The sequence below is a fragment of the Alosa pseudoharengus genome, unplaced genomic scaffold (assembly GCF_046254945.1).
Source record: "Alosa pseudoharengus isolate Yale_2024_CS ecotype anadromous, Long Island Sound unplaced genomic scaffold, YU_APseudo_1.1 YU_APseudo_1.1_scf_2, whole genome shotgun sequence".
Classification (NCBI taxonomy): domain Eukaryota; kingdom Metazoa; phylum Chordata; class Actinopteri; order Clupeiformes; family Clupeidae; genus Alosa; species Alosa pseudoharengus.
The window spans coordinates 38,994,418-39,019,085 of NW_027468663.1; the positions used below are offsets into that span (position 1 = coordinate 38,994,418).

The following is a 24,668-nucleotide window of genomic DNA, read 5'->3' on the forward strand; positions in this document are numbered from 1 at the left end:
TAAAAGACCATCTTTTAATTAAAAAAAAAAGTTAATGTTAGATGCAGATTTAGGCGAGGATCACATCAGCCAGTGGCAACGGCAGCGGCAAACGTAAAACGCAACGCTCAGATCATAATAAGTTTTGTCTCGTTCCCTAAGCAACACAATTGAATATGCTCGTGTTGCACTTTGAAGTTGAACCAAGTTCAACGCTCAGCTTGCTCAACGCTAGCGTTACACCAGCGTTGCCACCGTTCCGCTGCCGAACCATAGAGAACAATAGGAAACCTGCCGCTGGCTAATGTGAGCCCACCTTACAGTTTGGTAATAAGCACGATATTGAGAAAAGGTTGTGAAAAGAATGGATTCGCCTTTTTATGAAGAAAATATAGGTATCTATATACTATGTGTTAGGTGGTGATGTACAAATTAGTAATGAGGATGGGCTTGGAGTTTCCAAGAACGAGGTGAACAAGGTATCATTCTCTCTCTTAGATCAAAAATGAAACTATGCCTTGTATGTTTACAATACAAAGTATTAGTGGGGTTAAATGCTAATCTGAAACAGATTTTCCATCAGACCTTAAAACCAATAAGATAAACTACTAGCCCTTTAACTAGCCCTGATTAATCAGATACACAGACAGCAGTACATATTAAGTATTCGAGTGTGTTTTATTTAGCTCTTATTCAGAATCATTGTAGTGGTTCAGGACATGTCTACCTTTTGGTTTTTTTCCCCAGATCGTGCAGTCCCTTGCCACATAAAATTCCTAAGGTCACAGAAAGTAGTGTACATCAGCTGTGGAGAAGAGCATACTGCTGCATTAACAAAGGTGTTGTACATTTCTTCTTCTGGCATAGAAGAGTTTTTGAAGTCATAATTTCCATTTTAACAATTTGTTGTATACAATTGTAGAAATGTGCAAAGAAAACCAATATAGAGGGAATTACTAGATTCTTGTTATTTACTAATGAAATAGTCATCATCTTTAGTCCTTACTGTACGTACACACCGCTGCCGACTTGAGCTGCAAAAGATATAGGAAGTCATTAATTTTCAATGGAAGCCGGCTTCTCTCAGCTGCAAGAAGCGGCAAATCCGTTGGCGTCGCGTTTTGGGCGTCTTGAGCGACCAGAGCGTCAAGCAGAATTGAAAGTTGGTCAACTTTATGCTAATGAGCTACAGTATGACGCGGTTCAGCGGCAAACGACCAGTAATGTAGAATGCTGCAACGTCAGAGCGGCCAAAGCGTCAAAAAGCTTCCCCGTACTTTTTGACAAGCCTCCTTGACAGGGCGGCCAGAGCTTCTTTTGCAGCTCAAGTTGGCGAAGGTGTGTACGTACGTACAGTTACTCATCACAGGGAACAAACCCACATTTTACACCTTCTTTTTATCTTCCTATCGTGTGTGTGTGTGTGTGTGTGTGTGTGTGTGTGTGTGTGTGTGTGTGTGTGTGTGTGTGTGTGTGTGTGTGTGTGTGTGTGTGTGTGTGTGTGTGTGTGTGTGTGTGTGTGTGTGTGTGTGTGTGTGTGTGTGTGTGTGTGTGCTGGGGCAGGACGGAGGTTTGTTTACATTTGGAAACGGCTCCAGGGGCCAGTTGGGCCACGACTCGACCAACAATGAGCCCCTCCCTCGCAGAGTCCTGGAGCTCATGGGCACAGAAGTGTCCCAGATCGCCTGTGGCAGGTACGCCCCAAACACCCCCATATACCCCCAAACACCCTACATCACCTCCACTCCTTTCCCTCCAGACCCTGGAGCCCCACTCCCCCAGAGGAGAGTCATCACGGCCACATACAGACTCTGTTACGTGTCTGAGTGTCATAACAAATAAGATACTATCAAGACCAGAAAATCAACACTGGAGATGCTAAGTCATGGTTGAAACCCTAGAAACAATGTAAAGAACTGTCCTTTGTCATATGAAGTGTAAACAATGTAAAAAACTGTCCTGACTTTGGCAGCGATGTGTCACCAGCGAGTATGGTAGAGGATGCGTAGTATTGCACAAGAGAAATTCTAGACTAAATAACCTTATTTCCTGAGGGTTTTCTGAAAACATACTAAAACTTGTCAACGTCTACCAAAATGTAATATCTAAGCCTCTGTAGCACCTAGAAACATGAAATAAAAAGCATGCTGCGCTACGCAGCATCCAGCGGGAGGGTCAATGTTGCGCTACGCAGCATCCAGCAGGAGGGTCAATGTTGCGTCATGCAGCATCCAGCGCGAATGGGTTAAAGGGGAGCTACGCAGGTTTTTTAGCTTAATTTACCTTAACTGAACAGCTTCGGAGTCATTGGAATGGTTACATTACTTTTTTCGGGTTGAATGGTGCCCGTCTCGCTTCCCTCTAGTGCCTGTGAGCGGAAAAAACAACCTTGCTACTCTTGGCCGGCGGGCCGACGGCCTCAGAGACAGAAAGTCTCGCAGCCTCGCTATGTAACGAATTGCTTTACTGCACTACACACATACATGTCAGGCACCAGCTAGAACAAGGTAGCGATGGAGTTTCTCAGACATTTGTCATGACAGAGCCAGCGAAAAGAAACAGAAAACGAGTTAACCGTTGTCGGAGGAACAGGGAAAGAGGAAACGGCAGACTGACAGATTGAGGAGTGTCGTAAATTATATACTCTGAAGCTGTAGGGGGAGTTCTGCAGAAAAACCTGCGAGGAAACGGCGAATAAATTGCCAAAAATGCATAGTTTCTCTTTAAATGCAATGCGTCAGATTTGAAATATCAATACTGTGCATCTGAATAGTTTTTCAAAGAATAATATGTAGGCCTAGTATTTCTTCTGCTCTTCCAAACAATTAAATTCACAAAAACATTTTTGTGAATTTAAACAGAACCGTTTTAAATACTGTATAACATCCAACCAGGCTGTTAATCTATGTAGTAGATATGCGATACCGGTACCGGGCCGCGGGACATTCCTAACCGGGCCGTAGCCTACGACAAGAGTTTTTAAAAAAATGCATGCAAACTAAATAAATTCAATTTAATTCACAATAATGCCACATTCGCAATAATACCCACTGACGATGGTGAGCCAGATACCTCAAAGAAAAAGAAGGGGTCATTCAATACGAAATATGACGAGTCATATTTAAAATATGGTTTCGCAGAGACCGGTGACTCGCATGCACCAAGTCCTTTATGTGTGGTATTTGGCGAAAGTTGTCAAACGAAGCAATGCAACCATCAAAGCTAATTCGACATCTAGAGTCCAAGCATCCTACACTTAAAGACAAACCCCTTGAGTTCTTTGAGCGTAAGAAACGCGAGCAAGAAAGACAAAAAACTAGTGCGTAAAGCAACCACATCGGTGAACGTGGCTGCGCTAAAAGCCTCATAGTGGCTAGTCGGATTGCTAAATCTAAGAAGCCCTTTACTATTGGGGAAGAGCATGCTGCTGGTAAAGGCATGTGCAATGAACTCCTTGGGGAGGCTGCAGCTAAAAAAAATAGCTTAGGTACCGCTTTCTGCAAGCACTGTTCATAGGCGAATTGATGATATGTCAGAGGATATTGAGGCACAGTTGTTAGAGAGGGCGAATGGGTCACCGTGGTACGCTATCCAAGTTGGTTGCAGGTCACTGGCCAGAGTGTTTGAGTTGCGAGAGCCGCTGCAAAGATTTCTTACAGAACAAAAGTCACCGTTAGCTGCATATTTTAGTGATGAGGGCTGGGTGTCAAAACTCGCTTACCTGTGTGACATATTCGGGTTGCTTAATAACCTCAACCTGTCACTGCAGGGGAGAATGACGACTGTCTTTAAACTGGCAGATAAAGTCGCTGCATTTAAAGCCAAGCTTGATTTGTGGGTACGACGAGTGGATCGGGGTGTATTTGATATGTTCCAAACTAGGGGTGTAACGGTTCATGTATTCGTATTGAACCTAAACGGTACGGGCGTCACGGTTCGGTGCATGAATTTACACGGAGAATACACGGTATAAAAATACATAAAACTCGTGTGCGGATTAATTAATGTCATGCGCAATTACTGTTAAGTATCGAGAGTTACGGGAGTTCTTTAGCGACACCTAACGCTAATCTGTAGCCTCGCCTTAGCTCTGAAGCTCTGATTGGCGCCTATGTTTTTTTTTGTCAGGTCGTCAGTCGAGTCCGTCAGTCATTAGCAGCACTAAGGTTAGACCCACAAGAGTTAGAGGATCCGCTGGTCTATTTAAGATCGCAAGTTTGAGAACTTCAGTTACAGTAACGTTAGTACAGGCGAAAGAGTGGTGGATAAGATGAAACTGTGTGTCAGCGTTGTTCAGCAGTTATTGGGTATGTGAGTGGAATAAATGCTACACATATTCGAAGCCATCACCCAGATGATGTAGGCTTCCAATCACTGAAACGAGGGGAAAAAAACTTCCCCTGCGCTTCAGCAGCCTTTGGATACACATACAAATAGGGCCAAAACCTATCGCGTGGTAATTACCTTTATGTAGGGGTAACTTGTAACTTCTCACATGAGGAGCTGGTAGTGTTAAGTGCATAGACAGTAAAATAAAGTGACAACGCTAACCAGGCTAATAAACAAACCATGCTAGTACGGTGAGTTAACGTCAAAGGGCAAAGTCACGTGACTTCTAGTTGTAGTCTGTTTATGAAATGAAAGGAGCAATTTCGTTTTTTAAAAAAAGGCAAAATAGTGTGATATTTTCACAGTTAGTAGGCTAGATTATTACTTTACACACAATGAAAAATATTGAGGCAAATTGTAGACCCTTCCATATACAACTAAACACAGATGTTGAAGGTCTTGCTTAAGTGGATTTTTAAAAATCATTTTTCTATGTAATTTGCACTTTCAGAAATAAGAGATGCTGTAGGCCTATTTTCAGTTTTATAGCTGATTGTCTTATTTTGTTTACAAGTTACAGATGGAGTCTGGGTACTTATTGTACTGTTTAGCCTACATCTTACACACTTCAGGCTGTTGCAGATAGCTCAGGGAAGAGACTGTATGACACTAGATGGTACAGCCTGAGACATGCACAATAAAAAAAATGCTTTCTGCATTTTTGTTTTGCTTTTCCCTCCATTGTACCGAACTCGTACCGAACCGTGATGTCCGAACCGAGGTATGAACCGAACCGTGACTTCTGTGTACCGTTACACCCCTATTCCAAACAGTAGTGGGGGTTTTGGGAGAGACTGAGGCAGGGCCCTTTCTCTCGCAGCTGGTGCGCGATCACCTTGTTGCGCTTTCAAATGAGTTTGAGCGTTACTTCCCATCCTCCAAAGATCCACGGCAAACCAATGGGTGGGTCCGCAACCCATTTGTCAATATCCCGAATAGTCCTAACTTTTCAGCGCAGGAGGAAGAGCAGTTGATCGAAATTGCAAATGACGGTGGTCTTAAGAGTGTGTAGGCTATGAGGAAACCTCTCTGGCGGGTTTTTGGATGAAAACCAAAGCAGAATATCCCGAGAAAAGCGCTGAAAACGTTACCATTTCCCACCACGTATCTATGCGAGGCCAGGTTTTCGGCAATGACTGCAACTTAGACCAAATTGCGCAATCGACTGGACATTTCAAACACACTGAGGGTGTCTTCCATCACCCCCAGATGGAACCTTCTTGTTGCAGGGAAACAAGCACAGGGCTCCCACTGATTATATTCGTAATGCACGTTTAGTTCCCATGTTTTGTTACCATATTTTGTTAAGCATGTTCACACATGATAGATGTAGCTTCAAGTTGTTAAATTTTCATAGTTCATATTGTTCAATTTTCACTTCTTCAAGTTCACGTTTTTCACATTTTTAAGAGTTTGTTACCTTCACTGTTCATACATAACTGGAGCTAGTTCTTTTCAAGTAATGCATGCACAACACGGAACAAAACATGGAATCCCCGAACCCACCCACCCCCCCACCGGTCCGTGAAAAAAAAATTGGAATCAAACTGGTCCATGGTACATAAAAGGTTGGGGACCCCTGGCCTAGGCAACTGTTTCGGACACCCTACCATGACGTGTTGTTAATGATAAGCTATTTGCAGCCAATATCGCGTCGGCATTAATTCGCTATAGCCTACTCCTACTGTCCTGCTTATTATTTCACATAGGACGGCAGAATGTCCCATTCTTACAATAAAGGGATGTGGACATTTATTTGCCGATATATAGATCATAATTTAATACTAGTTGCATGCGATTGGTTTATTCAAATTCACTTCACCAGAGGGTGCTCGTCCATTTCAGAGTCCCTGCCTTGACATAGATTTTCCCGAAATTCCCATATCGCCGGAGACATTTAATACGCCTGAGTGGGAGAAAAGCCTTTATGACATGAAGACATCGCTGCCAAACTCGAGGCCATGAAGTTAAACATATTTTGGGTTTTTTGCAGGGACCCTTTCCACGGTATCACTGAAGGTTGGGCCTAACAATATTTTGAGCCTTGTTAGCTTAAAGTAGCGACTTACTTTGACATAGTGAATTTGCCCCAAGGCCATTGGTATGCTATTTCCTTCTAAAGGCATATTCCGGTCAAACTCAAAACCACTCTGATTATCGTTGTTTATGTCCCCAACAAAAGTTTCCACTTGTTATCATCTGAAAATAGACCCTATGTTGTCTTTAGACCCGACTCTTCCTTTAAAGCTCACCCCACTGGTTCAAATCAGGAAACTGAGATAAGTATAAGATAAGTATATATACTCTTTTGATCCCGTGAGGGAAATTTGGTCTCTGCATTTATCCCAATCTGTGAATTAGTGAAACACACACAGCACATAGTGTACACACAGTGAGGTGAAGCACACACTAACCCGGAGCAGTGAGCTCTGGGAGCAGTGAGGGGTTAGGTTGGGTGTATGTTAGGTGCCTAGGGGCACTTCAGCCGTGGATGTGGGCATGGGAGAGCAGTGCTCAACCACTTCCCCCACCCACATTTTTTCCTACTGGGTCGGGGATCGAACCGGCAACCCTTCGGTTACAAGCCCGAAGCCCTAACCAGTAGGCCACTGCTGTCCGAATGAAGCGCTGTAGATTTTCAGGAAAGAACAGCGTGGCACACCATTTTTATTTATTTTCCTCGACCGTGTTGTGGGCCGTATGAAAGTAGTATGTGGGCTAGGTCTGGCCTGCAGGCTGTACTTTAAACTTGAAACAGGTTGTCTGTGTCAGACATCTAATGCCAATATTGGATACTAATCTGGTTTGGGTTGTTGTGGAATCATCACTTTCACTTTCAAAAGACACTGTTATTGACCGAGCTGTCAGTAGGTTGGTTTTTGCCCACAATAATATTCTGATGGTGGTAGTTTGACAGCATTCCTTTCTTAGTTATGGGCACAAACTGTCACACCCTGGCATCCATGCCCTTGCCAGCTCAGGTGGCATAATTTCCAGTCATTCATACATTGTATTTAGTCAAAAATTACAAAGTAAACTAACAGCAAAATTACGCTTGTCTACTATATTGTGCTTGCTTTGAGGAGGGCTGTACCTAGCTATTTCCCCACATGTTGACAGGTTGGCAAATTTATATTCGTGGATGAAATGGATTGGGCACTGCTGAATTTTTGTAGGATCCTGAGAAGAGCTTTTCTGAAAGGGTTATTAGTAAAGATGTTGCAGCATTCCTCTAATTAGACAGACTGGAGGCCCTAAGTGGCCTTTTCTACATGAAGAATTCCAAGGCAGGCACTTTATTTAGATTTTATGTCAGTTGTGGCTTCTGTCTCACGTTCTGCTCTTTCTAGACTGGACCGCTTCTTCTGATTTGATCGCATACCTCTGTCCATGTTTCTAGGCACCACACCCTGGCATTCGTGCCCTCATCCAGCTTGGTGTACGCCTTTGGCAGCAACACTGATGGCCAACTGGGCACTGGCGCCACGACTGATGCCAAGACCCCGGTTCCTCTCTGCAGCGTGCCCCCCTCCTGTATAGCAAGGCTTCAGTCCTCAGGTGAGTTAGTGCAGCTGCAGCTAACAGGCCTATATGGTACACATCTGTACAGAGTATCCTAACTACATCCGAGTGAGCGACTGTTGTGTCACATCACAATGCTCTGTCCACACTGAATCCGTTAAACATGCCCTCCTATTGGCCCCAGCCGTGGCGGAACTGGCTGGGGCACCTGCACCGTACACCGGCGACCCGGGTTCGATTCCCTCCCCGTGGTCCTTTCCGGATCCCACCCCGATTCTCTCCCACTCGCTTCCTGTCATTCTCAACTGTCCTGTCACATTAAAGCCATAAAAAGCCCCAAAAAATATACTTTAAAAAAAACATGCCCTCCTATTGCCTCATATTTCTCGTTCAAAATATTAGAGCAATGCACAGCACTGTGTCTCGTCGTGCCGACAGTTAGGGCATTCCAATTGAAAACAATGAAATGGAACTGATTTTACTCTGATTCACTCGCATGGTGTGTAGTTGGTATGTACACTGTATGTGTTACACCATAGGTTCTCAAAGTGCGGCCCGGGGGCCAATGGCGGCCCGCGATAACATCTGATAAAATCTATAAAACTGTTAAAACTGTACAACTGTACTGTGTGCTTTGAAAAGAATGGATCTCCGTTTAGTGGTGTTTCGTGGCCGTCAGGTTTTCCTGTGGTGCTTTGGTAGCTGTTATTGGCCCTGAATAAGGCCTATGCTAATAAGAAGCAAGGCACACTGAGACTGTTTGTTCTAAATAAGTTTGTACTTGAAATGGACTGCAACCTGAACTGTTATATCCCAAATTTGTCTGTTGAGGGTAGAGAACCGCAGGGATTGTGTGTGCATTGCAATTCTTCTTAAGATTTTCACAAGTTTTGCCAGGTTTAGCCTCAGTTACAGTATGAATTAAAATGTGTATAATGCAATAAATATAAACTGTAGAGATGCAAAACTTTTTTTCCAGTTTATTTTTTTCTTTTTCTCCTCCCGCCCCTTTGGCGGCCCTCAGTTCAATGTTGGGTTCCTGAATTGGCCCTCACCAATCAAAACTTTGAGAACCCCTGTGTTACACTGACAAACACCCACAGTTTTGACCAAAACACACACACACACACACACACACACACACACACACACACACACACACACACAGACACACACACACACACACACACACACACACACACACACACACACACACACACACACACACACACACACACACACACACACACACAAACACAAACACACACATACAGTATAAACATACTCACACAGGGAAACAAACAAATAGTACAGGGTCCACATGCATGGACATCTCAGTCCCTGTATTAAAGATGCACTCCAGCCAATGATTAACCCCTTAAAAGCTCCTCTATGTTCCTAAAAGATATATATTCATATTTGTTTTCATGAAGAAACCCCTTCATGGCCTTGAAAGGGCTTGTATGCCTCTCTACCCCCTCTGCCTCATCATCCGTTTGACAGCGTTAACACATGTCAGTATAAGACTACTATCTCTGCCGTGTTAACTTGCTCATCTTGTAAAGCTAAATATGCAGATTGTATTTTGCCCAATGAGGAATCCGCGCTTTGTGGTGAGTGGGCATTGGAGTTTCACATGAGTGTCCTTTGCTATTTCGGCACTGATCAATAATGGAGACTGGTGCCAAAGCGGCTGATGAAACTTTTTATACTTTTTCTGTTCTGCTCTAATGACATGTCTGAGGTTTTTTTTTTGTGTCAAACAAATGGCTTTATCCTATGGCTTCTGTTTATGGGCTAAATTTGGGAATTTGTTTAAAAGAAACTGCAGTATTTACTGATACCACATACAGTATATTACAAATGTAGGGTACATTATAAACATGTCTACAGATGATGGTGCCAATTGCTTGAAGCTAAATTAGCCAATTAGGTAATCTAAGTCTTGCACATAAATAACATGCTAGGTACACCAAACTATGTTCTGTTTACTAAGATCACCTTCTTTCTTCACAAGGAGATAGCCAGGCGTCCAGGACAGGCAGATTGAGGGACCGCTTGAGTGAAGCTCTCAGCTGCTGCTGGAGAAGCTCAGTACAGGGTAAACAAATGCCTTAAGAGGCAACACTAGCATCTCCGGCGCTTACCACAGCTACAGTAGGTAACTAACAAAGTGTATGACACTAGTTAGAGACGCCTGGGAGGTGCTTTGATAAAGCAGTTGTGCTGAGGGCTTGAATGGTAAGGATGAAATGTGAAATGTGTTTATGAAAATGTGTGACCACTGTCTTCACACGGAGAGAAGGAGATGGTCTGCACACTGTATATGGGCTCCAAGAAATACTTTATTTATTTATTCTCAAAAGGCAACGTTTTGATCTCAACAGATGAAGATCTGTTGAGATCGAAAAGATATAGAAAAAGATTTAGAATAAATAAAGTATTTCTTGGAGCCCATATACAGTGTGCAGACCATCTCCTCTCTGACACGTTTTGTCTGGCACCTGTTAAGACATATTTTGGTCGTGTGCACCCGTTTCTACAAATGCTGTCTTCACGCGACCATTGCATAAGCATATTGTATTAAACTCCATAAATCATTATCACAGTTTTTTAGCCTGGTGCCTTTAAGGTTTCATGTAGACGAGTTAGCTTTTAGAATGCAGATTTTACTGCTTGTGGTCTCATTATTTCTAACTCTTCCACTCTTTCTCTCCACCCTTTGTAGATCCAGAGCATTTCTTCATTAGGAAAATCCACTGCGGGGGAGACCATAACTTCCTGTTGTATGGCACCGATGAAGTGAGTAATCACTGTGAATGTTAGGCCCTGCTTCCCATGCTGTCACTTTGACTTTGCTGATGGTTGGTTGATAGTATGCAGATGGAGACCCTGGCTTGGTTAAGGGTTGTGTTGATGGAGATGCCAAAGGTAGGACATAAATTCAGGCGGTACTAAGTCTTGGCCGATTGGACCAATTTGGCAATAAAAGTGTCATGAACTGGAGGATTTGGACAAAATATGACCTCGTGGATTTGGTTGTGTTACATGGCTTTGATTAGCCAGAGAAAAACCCATGCTTTGATTTTTCTTTACCACAAGGGGGTGCTATTATGTAAGCATTATAGGCCCTGAGTCTGCCCATAAAAGATTTCTCACATATTTACATAACTACCCAGAGTGATTATAGTGCCAAAATATTGCAAACTAATAATAAGAAACTCCTCAAAATCCTATCCATGAGTGGAAGGGCCAGGAAATGATTGGGGAGGAAGGCATTGTGTTGGTCTTGTGTGTTTGTTTCTTCTCCTGCTTGTTTTCAGTCTCTGTGTTCACTGGGGAGGCAGTCAGCCCAAACAAATGTGTCTGTTGTGTCTGTTTGAGGAGAATGTTTTTGTCAAACACGGAGATCTCACTCCCGCTGCTGCTGCTGCTGCTGCTGTGTTAACAGGACTTGGCGCTCCCAGAGGACTTCCGTGTGATAAACACCACCAGGAGCATCTCACTAATTAATTACGAGAGCCTGAACATGCTCAGACTGAAGCTGTCCGACAGCACAGACTCCAACATTACCAAGTAAGCGACTGTTGGATCATTATGATGAAGGTGTCTGTGAAGTCACTTCTTGTCCTCACTGGATTATAAACTGTAAACAAATCAGCTAGCAATAAATCATAACGCCTCCACAGAGTAATAAAGTCTGCTTCGTCTTCTCTTTCCATAGCGATGCCATTCTATTGCTCTCGTCCACTGCATGTTGGAATGCCAGCTTTCTGGACCAAAGGTGAGCTCCATGTACTCCTCTGTCTGGTGCAATGCATGTTGGGACATAGTCCAGGGTAAAAGGGTGGACTTGGTGGAGTGTGATGCGAGTGGCTGTTGACTCCTCGTGTCTGCTCTCTTGAGAATATGTTGCGGCCAGAGGATTACATGATTTTGTGTTTTTCGGCCAGGTCAGATTCTGTGGTTAGTAATAAGACACAAAGCCCTGTGCTGAGTCATGAGTTTAGGTCATGGGAATGATTTATGAGCCTACATCAGCATATAATGTCTTCCTAAAATCACGTGGTTATCCCTTAATCTCTCCAGATGAAGCACTATTTTAAAAAACAAAAACAAAAAAAAACTTTGACATTGAGTTGAGAATGTGTCTTTTGGCTCACTTCCAAATACAACTCAAATCCAATACCATTTTTGGAAGTAAATAAAATATAATTTGAGAGAATAGATCTTCTCATTTCCCTTCACAACAGTTTGTCTGGCTGTCACCTGCCATCCTTTTTTCTGACTTGTTTGGTTAGGGCACCCAACCCACTGCCTAAGATCACGTTTACCCAGAAAGCATTACAAAAAGCTTAGCTCTGGGCTTTGATAGATTTGGATAGATGTGATGTCATGGAATCGCTCTCGTGCCAACACAAGCGATGGGTGCAGGTATCGTCTGGCATTAGAGCACAATCGCCCATATCCATCACCAGGGCTCTGGGCTGTCAGTCCGCTGTTTGCGTCTGGCACAACTTTACACTTAATGTCCATTATAGATATGCAGACGGCCGGTTAAATATGCAGGTGTTTTCCCCCCGTTTGTTGTGTCCACTGTGCTTTGCTGCCAGGTGCCTTCGGCACTGTTGCCACGGTGAGCAAATCCAGATGAGGGAATTGTCTTAAATACCTGCCGCTTATTCCCCGTCCTGTGATCCTCATGTTTATCCTGAGTGCAGTGACAGAGAGGGAAAGATCACAGGTGGGGGGTGGGCACCTAAATCCACCTCGCTGCCCACCACCCCCTCCACTGTTGCAATGTGCCAGAATTTATCAGCCTTTGCCTCATCCCAAAATATACTCTAATCTCATCGCACTACTTCAGGCAAACCCAGCACACGCCCTCACTACTGGAGTGTGCTTAATTTGACTTTAGTCATCCCGGATTAAGGCCATTCGCATCTATATATTGGGATTCAGTTCAGCAGCTATTAGAGAAAGTTTTTAAGGCAAATGCAATAAATTTGCAAGACTAGGCTATCGTGGTATCGTTTTAAGTAATAATATGAAGGTACAATAGCATTGACCTGAACATCTCTTATTATATTTCCATAAATATTTAGTTTTCTGTAAATTACTCTGTAATGAACTTCAGTAAAGTGCATTTTTTGTCATCAGTTTGACATTTCTGTACCTTTATTTTTCAACAGTGATGATGGACACTTCAAAACCAACCCCAAAATCCCAGGCATTGACCTCAACTCTGTGCGACTCCTGTTTGACATGCTCATGAAGCCAGACTTCTCTAGACTGTTGGAGCAGGTACAGTGACCACATCGAAATCTCATTGCAGACTCTAAAGCTGCTGTACTTTAAGCACACTCTGAATTGTTGCTAAGAAATCTTAGGGAAGAAATCTTGAGGGAAACCAAAGCACAACGCAGGCTTGGTCAGGTCGAGTATGCATACTGTCGAACTGTCTGTGTGGTGTGTAGAGAGGAAGAGGAACCTCTGGCCCATAAAGCAGCAGTAAAACACATGCACAATGCGGCATCACAGTGATACACACACAGGACTACAACAGGTCACGACCCAGCCAAGGCAGAGCAGTGATGGTGTACAAGAAGTGCAGGTCTAACTAGGGCACTACAGAAGAGAAAATATGGTAGGTCAATAGCAAAATATTTGACAGAAAATAATATACTGCAACAAATGAACTTCATTAGTGCCAATCAGTTGCAACAAGGCAATAGTGTTCAGGTATTAAAATATTGAAATGGTGTGTGAATGAAAGGGCAGTGCAGCGTGGTGCTGTATACTGTGTACGTTGCTCAGTGGTCAGGCCAAGGGACCGTTAGAAGGGAAGGGAGAAGGATGTTTAGGTGCTTGACTGGCCAAAAGGAAGAAGCTGTTTTGCAGTCTGCTGGTGACTGGTCAGATGCTGCTCTGTCTCCTGCCAGATGACAGAGGGGCTAAAGGAGCAGGGTGGTGGAGCTCTGGTGCTGGTGAATTTGTAGGTTCTGCAAAGAAGAGAGAGAGACCCCAAAGATGTCCTTACTGTATGATGCACAGCATTGGGTACCACTGTCTTGCAGCTTTACTAGCCAGACAGTCAGGATGCTCTGTATTGACCGGGAGAGGCCTTCCTCCGTGCACACACCAAGCTAATAGTTGACAACACAACCACAGATGAGGCAGTGGATGCAGTCACTGCCCGCCTATCCTGAAGTCAACAATCAGTTTCTTTGTCTCATATTTCACATTCACAGACACGTTGTTGTTCTGTCACCAGTCTGCCAGCCTCTCGACCTCTCCTCTCTATCATTATTGTTGACGATGAGACCCACCACTGTTGTGAGCAGTGGACTGGGTGCCCAGCTGTGGGTGGGTGTTGTGCCAAGGTTGCCAGTTCGGACTGATTGCAGACTACTGGTCACAGAGAAAAGAATTCACTTACAGAGAGAGCTGACCTGAGCTTCAATCAATTACCAGTACTCTCTTTTTTTTTTTTCAGTCACATAATTAGTGAACAACTCTATAGAGTTATTAGCATCACTGTTAAAGGCTGCATATCCGACCATGTCTAAGTCAGTGAATTTCAAACTAGTCTTGAAGAGCTGAGATGCCCCATCTGACCATATTCTTACCTCATTTTAAAAGGCTTTGGCATGTTTCAAAAGTGGTCTGTATGTAAGATTTGGCACAACAGAGATATGGTCCGATGTTCAAGCCTTGTTCAGACCTTGGATGTCCATGTACACAGGGTCTAATGTATTCTTCCCACGTGCAGCATAGTTGACGAGCTTTGATCCTGTTTTGGTGAAGCTGCGTTGAGGTTTGTTTGTTTTGACTCCAGGGAATGGCAGAATCCAAGGCTACATGGCCTTTAGTGGTGAGCTCTGGAACTGAGTCACCACTCCCCCCCCCCCCCCCCCCCCAGTTCTCCTCTGCTCCATCGTAAGCAGCTCTGATCTGGTGTGTGTTTGCCTGCTGTGGTGCCGAGATTAGATGGTACACACACACCACTGGGCTGCACCCCACCCCACCCCCAGCTCCCAGCTCCCAGAGCAGCACTGACTCATACAGTGTGGAGCCAGACAGCTAATACTAATGTGTGCAGGATTTTCTGCCCCACGGCTCAACAGGATTCATGATTCTGTTTGAGGTCCAGACAGTCTGTTTGTTTATTTGTTTGTTATTTTCATGATTCTGTTTGATGTCCAGACAGCCTGTTTGTTTGTTTGTTTGTTATTTTCATGTCTTTATTTCTTTCTCTTTGGGATTTCTGACTGTGGACGTGGTTAGAACGTGTTTTGTGAGATGATGTTTGTCTTCACACACCACACACACCATGTTGTTTTATAACATGTATTATACCTTGTAGGATGCTAGGTTGCCCTCCTTGGTTGTAGTATCTTCTAGTATCTACAGTAGTAAGGCGTCTTGTATTGTTGCCGTGTATTGTTTTTCTGATCAACATTTTTTTAATTCAGGCAAAGATAAGACATGGGTGTGAGATCCATGGTGTCTTTTTTTAAATTATTATTATTTAAATGACACAAAAGTACACAGTGACAACAATTAACATACACATAGACACAACAAAGTTCACCTGTTCACAGAGCTACCTAAGCTTAACTAACTGTATTGAGCAGCAACATGTACACAATTATTACAATGAGCAGACATAGTAGTACCAACATTCATAGGCTGAGAAATCAGCAGAAAGTGGGACCATGAGTCTTCATAAGATTCCGTCATAAGATTGTTTTTTTTAGAAATGCAGTAAGCTTTTCTAGATTTTAGTGATTGGTTCAAATTGAGATCCATGTTGCCATTAGCCCTTGTCTTCATGTGTCTCCTCATATGATATCATCCTTGTTGACACTAATATAGTTCTTGTGAATGGTCTGAAACATGATTACTTCTAAGCCATTTTTAGGGTTAGTGTAGAGTGTAGTGACGGATAACCTGTATCAATAGTAATTTAGGTTGGTAGAGTGGTTGTGCAGGAGAGGCCAGGTGCAGGACAAGGTGTAGGATAAGGTGAAACAAAAGAGAATGTCTAGACACCGGAGTAACTCCCAACAGGATCTTAAAGTTTGGGAGCTACTCCTATGTGTGGACATTCTCTTTTGAAATTTGATTTTGAAAAATGCAGCCTTTGCGATGCAGCCAACAGGCTGTGATGGAGCTCTGCTCTGAGGGGCCTCCAGCCGTATGCTAACTCATCGGACTGTTGTACTTGCATGCCTTTGAGCCCCTTCTTGTGCTGAATCAGGCTAATTAGGTAGCGGTTACTAATTAGCCTGTGCTGGAGGGTAGATGGCTAGGAGCAGGGTTTAGCGCCCAGGCACTTGAGAGTTCTCCCCCAACACTGCTTGTGCACTTAACATTACTGTGTGTGTGTGTGTGTGTGTGTGTGTGTGTGAGTGTGTGTGTGTGTGTGTGCTCACTCGTTCTGTGTGTGTGTGTCACTCGTTCTCACTGTGTGTGTGTGCTCACTCGTTCACCTCAGGCCACCAAGAGCTTTGAGAGCCTGCTGATCCCCCAGCTTCCCTGCTCTCCGCCGGACGTTGAGGCCATGCGCATCTACCTGATCCTGTCCGAGTGCCCCGCTCTACAGGACTCCAAAAACTACATCTCCCTCACCATCCCCCTTGCCATGGCCATCCTCAGGCTGGACGCCAACCCCAGCAAAGTGCTCGGTAAGCTTCCTTTCGATCTTTCTTTCTTTTCAACTTTATTCAAGACACAAAGGTCCATAGAGACAACACAGTACAAATATATAAATATAAAACAATACAAAACATTTAAGAATGATGCAGATTAGGGCTGGGACAACGCGTCGACGTAATCGATGACGTCGACGCAAAAAATACGTCGACGTAAAATATGAGCGTCGATTCGTCAAGCATAACGTGTGCTGCTAAATATTTTTAATTTTACACCTTCAGTGTTTTCCATACGTTGACTAATCTGTGGCTGGGCACCATGAAATCAAAACCGGCCACCACACATTGATAGAAAACATTGTTCTATGTTGTAGGCCTACTATTTTAAAGATAAGATAGGCCTAAATTAATTTCATTGAGCTGCACTTTTTACTCACACAGGCTTTCCTCGCCCCGCCCGCTCTCTCTCGTAACGAGCCCGCTGCTCCTCTGCATGTGCATTTAACAAAATATTCACGATTGTTGAAGGATTGTTGTTGCCACATAGAAGCACTGCATAGAACAGTGGGCTAAATTGCTATTAAATCCGCTTAGCATCGTGACCATGCTGCGCAAATTTGTTCTAAACTACTGCATTAAAAGTTAAAGTAAACTCTAAACTCTGCTAAGGTCTTATCACAACATAGTACATTGAGGAGACTAAACTAAGTTAAGTTACAGTATGCAATCAAGCAGTATCTCAAAGCTAACGTTAGAATACTGTTTGGATGTCAAGTTTAGCATGCTTACTTGCAGCTGCTTGTATTCGTTACTCATGCAGGGCTCATTTTATTGACTCGGAATGTTTGCAAAATCCCGATGTAAATGGAAAAGTGTTTTCCAAGACTCAAAAGTGCTTGTCCAAAGGAGAAGTAGGCCCTACGAACCGTTATTTGAACTGACTACGTTATGAATTGCATCCACACATCAGCAGCCTTTTAACTGTGTTAATGTAAATTGCAAGGATTCCCACACGAACGTCTTAAAATGACAGGCACTCAATTAATTGACATACACTACTGAACTTTATTGAATGCTACCTCTGACTAAGAATGCATTACTTTGCACTTGTATAGGCGTAGTCTTATTTTGGAATCTTAAGAGCAATAAACAAATATTGCAATGTTAAAAAATTTATGTTTTTTCATTCAGATATGTAAATAAACATGTATAAGTTGCTATTATAGTGAATTAATGGGGAGATAATCGATAATCGAATCGAATCGAATCGAAATCGAATCGGACTGAAAAAATGAATCGTTAGATTAATCGATGCATCGAAAAAATAATCGCTAGATTAATCATTTAAAATATAATCGTTTATCCCAGCCCTAATGCAGATGAGGCATCATTTACAAAACATATACAGGCTTTGGGTTCAATGTTTCCAAAAGCAAGATGTGTACCTTGTGTCACTCTTAAGAGACATCAGCTATGGACACAATAATCATATTTTTAGACCCTGTCAGTCTGCACATGAATCTATACATAACATTTCTTAATCCCCCTCAGCAGTTGCTACAGATCTTTTTTGTTTGTCTGTGATCGTATTGGCAGAGCAGGCAACCATCTTGGAGCACCTTGTGGTGACATGATCGTTGTAGTGTGGGATACTGATCCCCCTCCCTGTCTTCCAGATAACTGGTGGTCGCTGGTGGACTGCGAGGTCTTCTCCAGACTGGTGGAGCTGTACAAAAGCATAGTGGTGTTCCTACTGACAGGAGGGAAAGCCCTACTCATCCCTGCCTTTCTGGAGAGCTACATTAGCGCTACGCTAAGACTCCTGGAAAAACTCCACAAGGTAATTCTGCTAGGCAAGAGCCCCAGTAAACCTGGAGTTTATGTTTAAATTTAAAAAAAACTGGTGGATTAGTTTGGTTTGCTAAGCGTGCCCCATGCCCTCTCCTGCCCCATGCTCTCTCCCTCTGTGACAGGTGAACCTGAAGGCTCAACATGTGGAGTACAATTGCTTCTACATCCCTGACATCACCAGCCTGGTGGACATCCAGGAAGACTACCTCAAGTGGTTTCTGAGCAAAGCTGAGATTGTGAGGAACTTTTCTTCTCCTGTTTGTTGTACGATCACTTTTCTTTTTCTTTCTCTCTCAAGTAAAGCTTATTTGCTTTTCAACTCACATAGATTGTGTCAAGGGACAGAGCTGTTCTTAGCTTGAGTGTTGTGTGTATACATGTATGTAGTGTATGCTGCACTTGTTTCCAAAGAAAAGGTCCAACCTTAGGCACAGTTGTGAAACAGAGACTTGCTGTGGAATTTTGGCTGTTTATGGAGTGTGTGGGTGTGTACACACATTGATGTAGTTTCTTGGATGTTGTTGGAAAATCGTTCGATTGGTCTTTACAAGGACTTAGACAGTCTTTGGCTGCAGCTGTCAAGCATAGGCACACTGTGGAATTTAGGGCATGACTGTGAGTGTGTGATTGTGTGTGTGCGTGTGCGTGTGCGTGTGTGCGTGTGTGCGTGTGTGCTGTGTGCTGTGTGTGTGTGTGTGTGTGTGTGTGTGTGTGTGTGCGCGCGCGCGCATATGTGTGCATGTGCATATGTGTGCATGGACTTGGACCGTCCAATAGCAGCTCACCTTTGCTGAGGAGACACTGATCTTCCCTAAGAAATAAGTGGTCCAGCTTCCCAAGTCTTGAGAACAGGCTTTAGGCCATCAGGAGCTTGTCATTCAAAGCATTCAGTGCCAAACTGGCATATCCAGTGTGACCCAGTAATCTCACCATTCATTCACCTGACACCTGACTCACACAGGTCACCTGCAGCACATAAACCCATCAGTTGCATGCACAAGCGCATGTCTGAGTACTCTCCCCATCTGAATCATGTATCTCACTGATTCATTTTTATTCTCTTTCTCTCCACAGAAAATTAGAACCCCTGCAGTACAGGTATGGGATGTCACCTTTTGAATGTGTTTTTAAACAGGAAGAAGTCAACCAATGTGCTAAGCCCAGATTCTCTTCATGTCCCAGTGTGTGTTCTCTTGATTGAGCTTCAGCAATCACTGGCTTTTCTGACTGCCGTTATCAATGATTTCTCTTTCCCTGATGTAGTGTGCCAGTGTATGAATTGGCCCCACTCCTGACATGGTCAGATGGGTCATGGTGCAGGTGCCTGTGGAATTAAGCAGTAGGCACACTGCCCAAGCAGATCCATTCTAACAGAAGAGTCTGTGTGTGTCTTTCAGAACTCTGTAACCCTATGTGCCTATCCGTTCATATTGAACGCTCAAGCAAAGACAACCATGCTGCAAACAGATGCCGAGCTGCAGATGCAGGTATACATGTAGATGTAGGACTACAGCCATCTTTTTCAAATTAGATTGGAAACACTTATTTTTTATTTAACTATTTCACACTTACAGCATATCTCAAACTAAACTGAGTTTAGGCCTGTTTTTGAATGACAAAGATGATCTAAAGCTAATTTAATAACTTGCCATTTTGCTTATTGATCCTATTAGTCCAAAGCACACACATGGGTGGGTCAGTGAAGTACTCCGACACTCCACAAGATAACTTAAGTTCATTAGTTCATGTTCAAGACATTATGCATGTTGTGAACTACAACTGACAAGTCTGTATGTGTAAATGTGTAACTACATTCCAAAAACATCAAGGGTCATTCCTGTTAGCTCATAGTGTGTCTGTGTTGAACTAGTCTGTTGATGTGTTTTTCTGTGTAACATGCATACCAATGATGAAATCATTCTCTCTTTGTGTGTGTGTGTGTGTGCATGTGTGTGTGTGGCTGGGCTGGTAAGATGGCAGTGAGCGGTGCCAACCTGCACAACGTCTTCATGCTGCTGACGCTGGAGCCCTTGTTGGCACGCAACCCCTTTCTGGTGCTGCACGTGCGGCGTGACCACCTGGTCAGTGACGCACTGCGAGAGCTCACCATCTACTCCGACGTGGACCTCAAGAAGCCCCTAAAGGTCAGAGTTCAGCACGTAACACACAGGAGTGTAAAATGGTGGCGCCAGTCAAGGTGCAGAGAGGCTAGTTCAGCTCCGGCCAGTGAGTGTAATTGAACTCCAAAGACTTCCTTTACGATATTAGGGGAGGCTAAGTCTACATAATGTATCGGATCACCCCCTATTACCACCAGTCCCGTGCTTCCGTCCTCTTGCGTGTATGTGTCACTTAATATTCATTTCTATACAAACTAAGACGGTGGATTCGTAAAGAAACGCAACCACCCACATACCACCCACATACCACCACAAAAATGACATTTTACCGTGACTCGAAGAGCTGTAAACAGTGTTGTAAGGCTGCGTGTACAAATCCGCTTGGAGCTCCAGTGGAATTTTGAATTGCGACGAGAATTCTCAGGCTAACCGTTCATGTGCAGTGTGAAAGGGTGGAAGTAGACGACCCACCAGGCCAGCACTAACCTCCGAACGTGGTAAACAAAATCGGATATTTCAGGCAGTAAAAGCCCCGGTAAGAACCAAACCAGATTTTGTTCAAATCTACACACCTATGGCTACTGAAAAATGTAAGGTTCATTTATCAAATGTTATTTTGAAGTATTAAAAAACACCGTTGTTTTAGAATTTTCGAACGAAATGGGTGATAATTGGAGGTGTTACGATACATGTTATATATACATATCAGCAGAAGTTCATATTTTATTTTTCTGTTTAGAAGTAGCAAAGGTACAGTTCAGCTAACGGTATCATATGACTCCTATACTGTTTTCACTGTCAGTGAAACACTGGATTGGGTAATCATGAACCAAAACAATAGAGTTTCCTTTCCTATAGTTCTTGTTTATATAGTTAGCAAATATATCTTTGTACTCCTACTGTTGCTATTGTACTACATTCCACTTTCAACATCAAAGCTTGTAGAGGGAACATCAGGTTCGAAGAGGGAAACTTCAAAGAGTGAACAGCGGGCTGGCTGGCTAGGCTGCTCTCAGACTGAGCGCGTGCCTCTCTCCCCTGCAGGTGATCTTTGATGGGGAGGAGGCGGTGGATGCTGGGGGGGTCACCAAGGAGTTCTTCCTGCTGCTGCTGAAGGAGCTCATGGACCCGGTGTACGGCATGTTCACACACTACTCCGACTCCAACCTGCTCTGGTTCTCTGACAAGGTTGGTGCTGCACTCTAAAACAAATATCAGGACGTTATATGCATTTGTACACGGATTCCCAGTGGTTAAATACATTTTTGGGGTGGGTAAGATGGAAGACAGTGGTTAATGTTCCTGTTAAATGGGGATCTACTTTAGAATGAATAGTTAAAAGGCTGAGAAGAAACTGTAGATCACAAGAACCCTTCAGCAAAAACATGCCTCTGGAAGGGTGGAGCGCATCCGCTTCTGACCAGCTTGGAGTGTAGCTTAGCCTTGTTTAGTCTTGGCTATAGATGTTATTCAGGTCAGACTCAAATTATCAAGGTATCTTGTATTCCTGTGTTTCAGTGGCATGATACTACACACATTGTTGTTGTGTACAAATTGAGAATGGCAGGCATAATATGAATATGATTGATTGATGTGTCTGGAAATGTAATAAATATAAAGCTAAAATTAAATAACATTCAATGCCAGAGCCGGACACAATTTTTCTTTATTCCCGGTCACAAATGTTTACATTTGATTATTATATTACCCATATTGAATAGGTATTGATTATTATATTACCCTTATTCCACTGCTTGGTTTAATTTCCCATTGTCCTGCGTAATTTAGAATGTGTATTAACCGTATGTTATTTGCACACCTATGAAGTAGATCCAATTTGTTGGCCGTATCACTCTCGTATATTAATTCGCTGAACTTGTTAAGTTTAAATGAACTCACGTTGCATCCAAGCTGTAAAATACAGACGTTCAGAACATAGCAACATTCTAGCATATGACAGAGGTGGATTTTAGCTAGATGGATGACATGTAGGCTAAGTAAAATAGCGATGTTTCAAAGCTAAGGTTCATCAGAATCCTGAGATATGCCTGCTTGACAACGGAAGAGATGGAACTAACGACTGGCCTTTGGCCATAGCAACCAAAGATTCTAGAGCGGAGCAAGATAATAATATACTTTTCCGCTTCGCATCGGGCCGTTTTACCATCTGGAACGTCTATTAACTTTGTATAGTCAAACGGCGTGTCGTCCATTATCCCTTACATATTGAATAGGTATTGTGTAATTGATTATTATATTACCCATATTCAATAGGTATTGTGTAATTGAGTGAATATGAAAATAAGGGACTGAGGAGACATTTTGTTCCAAATGTTAGATACAGATAGTCCAGCCCTGCGTCATATGAATATCTTATCAATTGAGGACAGAGCCCCTATTTGTCCTCTGGTGCAGCAGTGTTTCATGTGTTTACTCTTGGCTTTAAGTCACTCTCTATGTGACCATATGGAAGCTGTTGGACGCTGGGTTCAAGGTGAATGGCTGCTAGTGTCAAATCTTTTACGTAATGTTGCCAAAGCAGCATCTAATGGAGGGCCTGTCGTTTTTAGCTTAGATCGGCGGTTTCCCAAGAGAAATGACCCGTGTTGAGCATTAACTGAAGCGTGGTGATGGGACTGGGGACATTCACATGTGCCAAACAAGGCGCCTGTGGAAACCATGTGGCCTGATAGTGCAGCTCCCACATTCTTATGATTTAGTCGGTGCGGGCCTAGTTCCCGGGTAGGGATTAGGCCTTGTGCCGGGGGTGGAATATATTGCTTTTCACCAGAGATTCCACAGGCCAAGCCAAACACAGTGCAGAACTTGGCCTAATGTTTGTCTGGGACAACGCCTCTTTAAATTATACCTCGGAGTCAAGTCTTTTATAGTTGGGCAAAACTATCAGTTGCTACATACAGCATTTCTCACTGAGTATTAACTACTTCATTGGAAATGGATAACTACATTGTGTTTAATGTAATCATATTACTTTGTAATTGTGTGAAAATCCAAAAGCAGCAATTAAGAGTCCATAGAGCAGGGGTGCGGCACGCCGGCCAATTTTCAAAACCCAATGTGGCCCTTGAGCCAAAAAGTTTGCCCACCCCTGCCATAGAGTGAGGTGGTCAGATGTTGGATTTCTAACTCTTTCTCTGCTTTATGTTCTCTTGTTGGCACCCAGTGTTTTGTGGAGCACAACTGGTTCCATCTGATTGGGATCATCTGTGGCCTGGCCATCTACAACTCCACAGTGGTTGACCTGCACTTCCCGCTGGTGCTCTACAAGAAGCTTCTAGATGTTTCTCCCACCCTAGAGGACCTAAAGGAACTGTCTCCTACTGAGGGCAGGTACTGGAAATCAGCAACACACATCACAGGTCAGAGGTGCAGTCATAGCAACACAAGCACAGGAAGCATTGCATAGGAGCCGCTCCCAAGCTGTGAGGAGTATGCTTTAACAGTAACCAGCACCAACAACACTTGTCACCACATCCAAATGACTAAATGATAAATGAGTGCTTCTTTCAAATCTGAAAAACTGCCATCCCTTAGATACATTAGTAAGACATAGCTGTCAACATTGAGCATTGAAAATAAGGGAGATTTCCCGGGTTTCTCACCCAAAATACGAGAAAATGTCAACATTCGTCCCCCAACGTTGGAAGGGTTGCAGTATTAGTCCGTTTCGCAATTGCAAGCTCGTGCATTGGTCAGCTAATAATGTAGCCAACAAAGTACTTTATTTACGCCTAACAACAGCCTATATTAATTTGGTCAACTTTATACAGCCCTAACAAGGCTAAAGTTCTGTAATCGATGCCCCTGTGCGCTGTCATTCTCTCTCCTGCGCAAACAAAATGTGTGCTTTCCAAGTAGTGTGTGTAATTCTTCTTCATAAAGTTGAACAAATGCATTTGGTGATTTTAGAGAAAAATATAAATAGCCTGTCATGCAGTTTATGGGCTACAGTGCAGAGTTGCGAAGTTGTGGTAGGCCAACTTGGAGTGAATATAGGCTACAAACAGGGGGAATTCTTTCTCTACTCGTAGCTGATCAGCCTGATGGTAGGCCGATACACACAGTGTACAACCACGCCGTCATCTTAAATAGTCTCACTGTCGCCTTCAAGCAAGCAAAACGATGCTTT

At 43.4% G+C, this 24,668-nt stretch overlaps 1 protein-coding gene across 3 annotated transcripts in view; it reads left to right on the forward strand.

Annotated features, from left to right (window-relative positions):
• Window positions 1-24,668, forward strand: part of herc3 (HECT and RLD domain containing E3 ubiquitin protein ligase 3) — a 42,586-nt gene that overhangs the window by 6,186 nt on the left and 11,732 nt on the right. For 2 of the 3 annotated variants that reach the window (XM_076294942.1, XM_076294943.1), the window contains exons 6-21: window positions 727-818; window positions 1,543-1,673; window positions 7,769-7,926; window positions 9,908-9,991; window positions 10,619-10,692; window positions 11,342-11,466; window positions 11,615-11,674; window positions 13,083-13,194; window positions 16,391-16,580; window positions 18,224-18,387; window positions 18,521-18,634; window positions 19,473-19,496; window positions 19,796-19,885; window positions 20,372-20,542; window positions 21,563-21,706; window positions 23,703-23,869. In XM_076294942.1, the coding sequence (XP_076151057.1) occupies window positions 727-818; window positions 1,543-1,673; window positions 7,769-7,926; window positions 9,908-9,991; window positions 10,619-10,692; window positions 11,342-11,466; window positions 11,615-11,674; window positions 13,083-13,194; window positions 16,391-16,580; window positions 18,224-18,387; window positions 18,521-18,634; window positions 19,473-19,496; window positions 19,796-19,885; window positions 20,372-20,542; window positions 21,563-21,706; window positions 23,703-23,869 (1,900 nt within the window). The remainder of the gene's footprint in view (window positions 1-726; window positions 819-1,542; window positions 1,674-7,768; window positions 7,927-9,907; window positions 9,992-10,618; window positions 10,693-11,341; window positions 11,467-11,614; window positions 11,675-13,082; window positions 13,195-16,390; window positions 16,581-18,223; window positions 18,388-18,520; window positions 18,635-19,472; window positions 19,497-19,795; window positions 19,886-20,371; window positions 20,543-21,562; window positions 21,707-23,702; window positions 23,870-24,668) is intronic. The other variant, XM_076294944.1, reaches the window with a different exon arrangement.